Here is a 10,078-nt window from a genome sequence, read left to right as displayed (position 1 = left end):
CCTTTCCAGAGTCAGTCTCTTCCTTTCCAGAGTCATATAAAAAACACAGCCAGAAAGATACATCTGTAGGACATAGAGCCTCCACACATGTTACTTTAAAGGGGCCTGAGTAGGGTTGCAAAATTCCTGTAATTTCCCCCAAATTCTCAGGTTTTCCTGAAATTCTGGTTGAAGGATTCCAAATGTCCTGCTTATTCCCTCCTGAATCCAACCGACTTTTGCAACCCTAGACATCACAGTGGTTTGATGTAGGATGAAGTTTCCCCTAAGAACTGGTCTGTGGTCAGTTTTAGCTATTGCCTTCCTGATGGTTTAAGTTAGGGTTGGGGTAGGGTAAACTGATCCTGTGGTTAGGGACTGTTCAGGGGAACCAGGCTGGTATAGATTAGTACAGACCAGGATGTCAAGGACTGTGGTTGAGTGCGTTTTTAGCAATTACATTTAATTAAGCATGGCCCGTCCATGTTTTAAATGTTTAATTGAGAAAATACATAGGTTACATCTCAAATGGCACCCTACAGCCCCTGGTCAAAGGTAGTGCACTAGACTATAAAGGGAATAGACAATAGATATCTGCATCTGTGATGCCGACATCATTTTTCTTTGCCTCTGGGTACAGTACATTTTCAGATGACATTCTTTAAATACAAATGTATCAAAAGCAAGGAGAGTTGTCTACTGCATGATAGCTCAGTACGAATAGCGATCTCAGAGTAGCCTACGATTGGTCCGTTATACCTGTCAGTCATAGTCTGTTTTTCAGTCTCCTCAGTCACCCTTGGTTGAATCGGCAGACAGGCTTGTGACATCACATACCACGAAGCCCACTCCTTTGTTGGAAGCGTTTGGCCTTGCTGTCTCTGTGCCATTCCTTCCACAAGTGGAATATAGATTTCCTTATCTCAATGTTCTATTCCAATAGGAGGAAATAGAATATAGAACCGTTTATCACTTCTCACTGTTCCATTGAAACTGTTACATTCATTCTCATACAATGACATCACAAGAGAGTCAACTGGGCTAAATCCATAATTCCAATTCTGGAACCAAAACTAGAACCATCAGAACCATCTCCTTTTCCATTATTATCACAGCGTGGTAGTGGAAGACTTCCCCTTGGATGAGAGCACCTGTCGGAACCGCCTTTTTAGCTCTTGCATGTTGGGGGACTTAGGCCGGGCTAGGTGCAGCCCCCCTCTCCTCTTCTCCCCGTTCCCCCCGCCCAGCGCCCGGCTCACCTCGCCACAGAGGTGGAGAAAGGCGGCGTGGACCCCCTCGTGGTTCTCCCGGGCAGAGACTTCGTAATACGCACCACCCAGAGAGGCTGCCAAAGACTCACCATCGTCGGCTGGCACCTGGCGGGCACGGAGGAGGTCGCTCTTGTTGCCCACCTGGAAGGAGATGACAGATGGATTAGACCAATGTTAAGGCGATGTCCAGAAATACTTCTTGATAAAATAAAGGTCATCTAACCATCAGTATGACGAGGACATATACCGTGAAAGTTAAATATAACATATAATTTAATGTATCTCTATGGTCAAGGATGTAATAGATGGGTAATAGATACAGTTTAGTTAAATAATTATAATAACATCCAGCTCCCGTTACAAATAGATGTAATATAACAGTCAAACCCACCAGTATGACAGGTATATTCCCTGCAGGGTGGATGCGTCTGACGTGCTGGTAGAGAGGCTGGATGGTTCTATAGCTGCTGTGGTCGGTGATGGAGAAGACCAGGACGTATCCATCCGCCCAGTAGATAGACCTGTTGATCTGCTCCTGACAATATAGTCCCTCTGCATTGTCCTGGATGGAGGGGGGGGTGGGGGGGAGAGAAAGAGAGGGAAGAGAGAGGGAAACTCAATGGTATGTAGCTAGTGATGTGTTCATCTGAACTCCTACAGTAGTCTGCACGGTTATTATTATGAGATTATGGAGCAGGCAGACAGACAGACAGCCAGCCAGCCAGCCAGCCAGCCAGACAGCACACACTCTTTATCTCAAGCATATAGTTTGTTTACAAGACCAGGCCTTTGAACGGGTGGTTGAAGTGAGTTTGATAAATGAATGGGAGCCACCCCTAGGCCTGGCACTGAATTATCAAAAAACACTACAGAGGGAGAAAAATAATTGGGATATGCCCTGATACTGGATGTAGACCTGTTCTACTGTAACATCATACCTTCTTACTGGTAATGATGAACAGTAAATAAGGAGATGTTTCCACTTGGTATATCCAGACCGGGGTCAAATACATAAGCTACTGTATGTCAAATACTTTTTGCGATGAAACCAATACAACGGAATAGTCCCACAAGTGCAAACGGAGATACTGTCTGTGTTGGCACAACTCAAATACTTTCAAGTTTTTATTTACGGTCACTTTTATTTTATTTAACCAGAAAGTCCCATGGAGGTCAGAAAACCTATTTCCCAAGGGAGACTTGGCAAGTACTTTAAAGTACTTGACATTTGAAAGTATTTCACCTGTATTTGACACAGGTCTGGTTACATATACCCTTAGACTGTAGTGAGGACTAGGAGTTACCTGTAGCGAGACACAGGGGCCGTGTTCCAAATAGCACCACACTCCCTAATGCCTGAGACTCCAGTCACCCAAGCAACGGATTGTTCACTCTGTTACCATTTGGAAAGCGGTATCGGAGCATCGGGTCTCGGATCAACAGGCTCCGAGACAGCTACTACCACCAGGCCACCAGACTGCTGAACAGCTGACCCTAGCTGTCTCCCTGCACAGACCTGCACTGTAGTGACTATTTGCACCTAAGAGACTATCTGCACTTTAGAGATTATTTGTACTGACTACCCACACATCCGACCCTTACACACACACACACACACACACACACACAAACACCCATAAACACACACCCAAGCACCCACACGTACTCAGAACTCACACACAGACACACACACAGTCAACGCTGCTGTTCTATTATATACTATTTATTCCAATGTGGGAACAAGTCACTACCCACTTTATATTTGTAAATACGGTGTAATACAGTCCATTATTACTATGCTACCTCTCTTATTTGATATTTTTGACTTGACTCTTTTTATTGCTATTAATGTTATTGACTGATGTACTGCATTGTTGAGGGAGCTAGCACATAAGCATTTCACTGCACCTTTTATACCTGCTGTAAACTGTGTATGTGATGTGACTAATACAATGTAATTTGATTTTAAATGTAGTGTACTATATAGGGAATAGGGTGCTATGTGGGACACAGCCCTTGTGTAGAGAGAGAGAGACCTACCTGTAGAGAGACGCAGGGTGTGTCCTGAACCTGTAGTGAGACCTGTTCTCCATCTAGATTGATCTTTCTGGAGTACAAGGCCCCTGCGGACAGAGATAAGCAAAACATTACTGACTAAACACGATGGATTGATATGCAACAAATGAATGACGATGCAAAATGTATTAATTGCCTGTATTATTAGGGTGTGTGTTTACAGTATAAGTTAATAAAGAGAGTCGCCCACTCTATATCATTTATTGGGTAAACCACTAACGTTTCGGCATCCCAGTGCCTTCTTCACAGTGTAGTGCCCTATATAGTGCACTACACTGTGATACCGAAACGTTGGTGGTTTATCCAATAAATTACTGGGAGCTTATAGAGTGTGCGACTCTATTTATTTTTATAGCCTACATTTAAGTTGCCGTTAGTCAGCATCTCTACTAACTTTTTTGGGTGTGTGCCAGCTGATGCTTTTCACTGTGTGTTTATAACTGAAATTGTTTCTAAATGTATAGTAAACTAGTATGGGGTTCTTAAAAGATTATTACAATGTGAAATGACAAGTTCAAGTTCAAGTTTTAATGTCAGATGCACAAGTACGGTGAAATGCTTAACTTGCAAGCTCTACCCAACAGTGCAGTAATCAATATCAAAATAGTATAACTATATATAACAAAGAAAAACACAAAAATAAGATACATACAGGGTCAGTGCCAATACCAAATGTACAATATTATGCATATTATGCAAGGATACTGGAGTAATTTGAGGAAGATATGTACATGTAGGCGGGGGATTAGGAGAAAGTGACTGGTAGCAGGATAAATAAGGATAATAGCAAACAGTATGGCAGCAGCATAAGTCGTGGGTGGGTGAGTGCATGGTGGTGTGTGTATATTATATGACTGTGACTGTTAGAATGATAAAATCATACCGGTGTTTGCCTCATAGTCCCCGATGAACCTCTTGGTCAGAAACCTGACTATCAACGCTGTGAATGAAACAACGAGAAGAATAGTCTCCAATGAGAAACACCTTGAGAATAATAATGTAGTTGACTACATATTTTCATAGTTGCCATTGAAGAATACTGCAGTCCTATTTGGCATAGGCCAACAACATCCTAAACATGGCGGCAGGTAGCCTAGCGCAAAGCTAGGTCAAAAATATCGATGTACCCTTGAGCAAGGCACTTGACCCTAATTACTCCTGTTAGTTTCTCTGGATAAGAGTGTCTGCTAAATGGAAAAATTGAAATATAACACCTTGACAAGAATACTAGAAGGTCACATATCTGTTATAGTTGCAAGAAGAGAATACTGCAGGCTACATACTGTATCGTTTTCACAGTTGACATAGACTGCTCCTTAGCTGGCACAGGTCAGGTTCCCATCAGCAGCCTACATGCAAAATATCACCCTATTCCCTACGTACTGCACTACTTTTGCCTATACCCCTATGGGTCCTGGTCAAAAGTAGTGCACTATATAAGGAATAGGGTGCCATTTGGGACATGATCTCAGCCTGTCTATCTATCTTGGTCTGGTCTGTGAATGTACACGTCGCCCCCTGGCGAGATTGTTTACCTCTCACTGTTCAACTGGCACACCAGTGTGTAGCCTATCCCAGAGACACAATAACATATTTAAGTGATAGGTGGAAATATTAGTACGTTTTTCCAAATTTAATAGGCTATACAGGCTACATGTATGGCCAATCCGTTTGTGCCAAACTGATGCAAATACATTATTCCCATTCTAGCCTTAGTTTTCCATTAGGACCCAATTAATACGCCTCGATAGATTCTGAAATTAAAAACCTCCGGACTTTCACTCCAACGGTGCGATTCAGCTTACTTTTGGGCACTTCTCCTAAAGCTTGATCTCCTACCTGTTTTCCCCACGTTGCTCGCTCCCAAAACCACGATCTTAACGTTTTTGTTGGGCACGCAGTCTAGAACGGGATACTCCGGTATTGGAACTAGCAGAAAGTTGCTAGAACCACTATTCATTGTTGTCGTTAGGTCGACAGGAAGACGCATTTAGGAGTCCTTATCGGTCCAGTCTGGGAATGCCGTGCCTCTCTCTTCGTCCTCGTCACCCCACTGCTAAAGCAATCCTGAGCCTCAGGAGCTGAGGCTTAGTGTGTCGCCCATGATGATAACTGAAATTATAATCGTCCACTTTGGCTGCTACTCGAAACAATCCAAACTACCACTTGCATTGAGTGCGCAACAAGAACTGTTATCTGACCGCAGGTTTTATAATTGGCCCGGTTATTTCACATAGGCTAAGTATACCGAGACAGAGCACCAAATAGTCCACATAAGCCAAGAAGAGGTTAGAATAGCCTAGACAAGTCTATCCCCCCAGTTCCATAGCCCGCAGCAGTGGTTAGTCAAGTGAGAGAAGAGAGACAGAGCAGCCGGAGCGGGTTGAGAGAGAATAATGAGTAGGCTAGAGTTGCTGAAGAGGCACAACCCCAAACCGCAAGACACTTTTTTGTCTCATAAATGGCACCCTATTCCGTAGCCTATATAGTGCACTACTGTTGACCAGAGCCGTATTGTACCCTGGACCAAAGTAGTGCACTATATAGGGAATAGGGTGCCATTTGCCCTGGACGAAGTAGTGCACTATATAGGGAATAGGGTGCCATTTGGGACTCCCTCACAGACCCAACTCAAGGTGTCATAAAAAAATACACCTCACTCCCCAACGTACAAAATATTTTCACATCATTCTCCTACTGTAAAATGAATGTAACACCCTTCCCCCTCATAGAATTAACTCAAAATAATGTTTACGCCCACAAATAACAATAACTGTAGCGACCATGTGTTTATAAACGTGTATATCGACTTTGACACTTCAGCATGCTTTTGAGGCACAGTTGATACCACGCTGGGCTTCGGTACAGAAGGTTGAGGGTTAGCTGACCGCCGATCACCACAGACAAGCTCACTCTCCCTGAATGTTTCAATACCTCACGATCAGAGCCTTTTGCAGACAGTGATCAACTAGGAGGGAATCAGATTATCAACATATTGATGCCATATTTATAATTATATAAAAAGATATGCAACACATTTTCCACCATCAAGTTTCTGTGCCAATGCACCACACAACCGATAAACAAAACATTTTTTTGCTGTAGTTTTAAAACAGCATATCACTTGAATATTGTTGCTTTAAATCAGTGCGCACATGAGCATTCTGTCATAGTCTTTCTCTCTCTCTCCATCAATTCCATCCAAATTGCATCCAAAACAGATAATACTGTTCAAAACTAATAGATAGATAGATAGATAGATAGATAGATAGATAGATAGATAGATAGATAGATAGATATATAGATAGATAGATAGATAGATAGATAGATAGATAGATAGATAGATAGATAGATAGATAGATAGATAGATAGATAGATAGATAGATAGATAGATAGATAGATAGATAGATAGATAGATAGATAGATAGATAGATAGATAGATAGATAGGTAGGTAGGTAGGTAGGTAGGTAGGTAGGTAGGTAGGTAGATACAGTGCCTTGCAAAAGTATTCATCCCCCTTGGCGTTTTTCCTATTTTGTTGCATTAAAACCTGTAATTTAAATTGATTTTTATTTGGATTTCATGTAATGGACATACACAAAATAGTCCAAATTGGTGAAGTGAAATGTAAAAAATAACTTGTTTCAAAAAAATTCTCCTTCAAGTTGGATGAGTTCCGCTGGTGTACAGCAATCTTTAAGTCATACCACATATTCTCAATTGGATTGAGGTCTGGGCTTTGACTAGGCCATTCCAAGACATTTAAATGTTTCCCCTTAAACCACTCGAGTGTTGCTTTTATTTTATTTTTTAATTGGGTCGAGTATGGTCCTGCTGGAAGGTGAACCTCCGTCCCAGTCTCAAATCTCTGGAAGACTGAAACAGGTTTCCCTCAAGAATTTCCCTGTATTTAGTGCCATCCATCATTCCTTCAATTCTGACCAGTTTCACAGTCTCTACCGATGAAAAACATCCCCACAGCATGGTGCTGCCACCACCATGCTTCACTGTGGGGATGGTGTTCTCGGGGTGATGAGAGGTGTTGGGTTTGCGCCAGACATAGCGTTTTCCTTGATGGCCAAAAAGCTCAATTTTAGTCTCATTTGACCAGAGTACCTTCTTCCATATTTAATAATTAATTAATATGCCATTTAGCAGACGCTTTTATCCAAAGCGACTTACAGTCATGCATGCATACATTTTTGTGTATGGGTGGTCCCGGGGATCGAACCCACTACCTTGGCGTTACAAGCGCCGTGCTCTACCAGCTGAGCTACAGAGGACCATATGTGTGGGGAGTCTCCCACATGCCTTTTGGCGAACACCAAACGTGTTTGCTTATTTTTTTCTTTAAGCAATGGCTTTTTTCTGGCCACCCTTCCGTAAAGCCCAGCTCTGTGGAGTGTACGGCTTAAAGTGGTCCTATGGACAGATACTCCAATCTCCGCTGTGGAGCTTTGCAGCTCCTTCAGGGTTATCTTTGGTCTCTTTGTTACCTCTCTGATTAATGCCCTCCTTGCCTGGTCTGCGAGTTTTGGAGGGCGGCCCTCTCTTGGCAGGTTTGTTGTGGTGTCATATTCTTTCAATTTTTTAATAATGGATTTAATTGTGCTCTGTGAGATGTTCAAAGTTTAGAATATTTTTTAATAATCCAACCCTGATCTGTACTTCTCCACAACTTTGTCCCTGACCTGTTTGGAGAGCTCCTTGGTCTTCATGGTGCCGCTTGCTTGGTGGTGCCCCTTGCTTAGTGGTGTTGCAGACTCTGGGGCATTTCAGAACAGGTGTATATATACTGAGATCATGTGACAGATCATGTGACACTTAGATTGCACACAGGTGGACTTTATTTAACTAATTTCTTCTGAAGGTAATTGGTTGCACCAGATCTTATTTAGGGGCTTCATAGCAAATGGGGTGAATACATACAGTGAGGGAAAAAAGTATTTGATCCCCTGCTGATTTTGTACGTTTGCCCACTGACAAAGAAATTATCAATCTATAATTTTAATGGTAGGTTTATTTGAACAGTGAGAGACAGAATAACAACAAAAAAATTCAGAAAAACGCATGTCAAAAATGTTATAAATTGATTTTCATTTTAATGAGGGAAATAAGTATTTGACCCCCTCTCAATCAGAAAGATTTCTGGCTCCCAGATGTAATAATAATAATAATATGCCATTTAGCAGACGCTTTTATCCAAAGCGACTTACAGTCATGCGTGCATACATTTTTTTGTGTATGGGTGGTCCCGGGGATCGAACCCACTACCTTGGCGTTACAAGCGCCGTGCTCTACCAGTTGAGAGCAGGAGTGCTCTACCAGTTGAGAGCAGGAGTGCTCTACCAGTTGAGAGCAGGAGTGCTCCTAATCTCAGTTTGTTACCTATATAAAAGACACCTGTCCACAGAAGTAATCAATCAATCAGATTCCAAACTCTCCACCATGGCCAAGACCGAAGAGCTCTCCAAGGATGTCAGGGACAAGATTGTAGACCTACACAAGGCTGGAATGGGCTACAAGACCATCACCAAGCAGCTTGGTGAGAAGGTGACTACAGTTGGTGCGATTATTCGCAAATGGAAGAAACACAAAATAACTGTCAATCTCCCTCGGCCTGGGGCTCCATGGAGTTGCAATGATCATGAGAACGGTGAGGAATCAGCCCAGAACTACACGGGAGGATCTTGTCAATGATCTCAAGGCAGCTGGGACCATAGTCACCAAGAAAACAATTGGTAACACACTACGCCGTGAAGGACTGAAATCCTGCAGCGCCCGCAAGGTCCCCCTGCTCAGTAAAGCACATATACAGGCCCGTCTGAAGTTTGCCAATGAACATCTGAATGATTCAGAGGAGAACTGGGTGAAAGTGGTCAGATGAGACCAAAATCGAGCTCTTTGGCATCAACTCAACTCGCCGTGTTTGGAGGAGGAGGAATGCTGCCTATGACCCCAAGAACACCATCCCCACCGTCACACATGGAAGTAGAAACATTATGCTTTGGGGGTGTTTTTCTGCTAAGGGGACAGGACAACTTCACCGCATCAAAGGGACGATGGACGGGGCCATGTACCATCAAATCTTGGGTGAGAACCTCCTTCCCTCAGCCAGGGCATTGAAAATGGGTCGTGGATGGGTATTCCAGCATGACAATGACCCAAAACACACAGTCAAGGTAACAAAGGAGTGGCTCAAGAAGAAGCACATTAAGGTCCTGGAGTGGCCTAGCCAGTCTCCAGACCTTAATCCCATAGAAAATCTGTGGAGGAAGCTGAAGGTTCGAGTTGCCAAACGTCAGGCTCGAAACCTTAATGACTTGGAGAAGATCTGCAAAGAGGAGTGGGACAAAATCCCTCCTGAGATGTGTGCAAACCTGGTGGCCAACTACAAGAAACGTCTGACCTCTGTGATTGCCAACAAGGGTTTTGCTACCAAGTACTAAGTCATGTTTTGCAGAGGGGTCAAATACTTATTTCTCTCATTAAAATGCAAATCAATTTATAACATTTTTGACATGCGTTTTTCTGGATTTTTGTTGTTGTTATTCTATCTCTCACTGTTCAAATAAACCTACCATTAAAATTATAGACTGATCATGTCTTTGTCAGTGGGCAAACGTACAAAATCAGCAGGGGATCAAATACTTTTTTCCCTCACTGTATGCAAGCACCACTTTTCCGTTATTTATTTATTTAATTTGTTTTGCCAAGAATTTTGTAAGGAACTGTATCTCTTAACACCATC

General features: G+C 42.7%; 1 protein-coding gene across 1 annotated transcript; it reads right to left on the bottom strand.

The window, feature by feature from the left end:
- Positions 1–508: 508 nt before the first annotated feature.
- On the bottom strand, positions 509–5,345 carry LOC311131702 (ras-like protein family member 11A-like). The gene is made up of 5 exons (XM_084164810.1): positions 5,166–5,345; positions 4,210–4,266; positions 3,291–3,373; positions 1,642–1,812; positions 509–1,391 (listed from the first exon to the last, which is right to left on the bottom strand). The coding sequence occupies exons 1-5, from the start codon at positions 5,314–5,316 to the stop codon at positions 1,089–1,091; spliced, it is 765 nt and encodes a 254-aa protein (XP_084020936.1). The 5' UTR covers positions 5,317–5,345; the 3' UTR covers positions 509–1,088.
- Positions 5,346–10,078: the final 4,733 nt, after the last annotated feature.

The sequence above is a fragment of the Coregonus lavaretus genome, assembly GCF_964263955.1.
Source record: "Coregonus lavaretus genome assembly, chromosome: 7".
NCBI lineage: Eukaryota > Metazoa > Chordata > Actinopteri > Salmoniformes > Salmonidae > Coregonus > Coregonus lavaretus.
This window is presented reverse-complemented; position numbering and strand designations above follow the sequence as displayed.

Coding starts and splice junctions, on each gene's coding strand:
- LOC311131702 (XM_084164810.1), bottom strand. CDS start 5,316: ATGCGTCTTCCTGTCGACCTAACGACAACAATGAATAGTGGTTCTAGC. Junction 3,374..4,209: donor GGACTATGAGGCAAACACCG/GTATGATTTTAT, acceptor CTCTGTCCGCAG/GGGCCTTGTACTCCAGAAAG. Junction 1,392..1,641: donor GGAATATACCTGTCATACTG/GTGGGTTTGACT, acceptor ATCTCCTTCCAG/GTGGGCAACAAGAGCGACCT.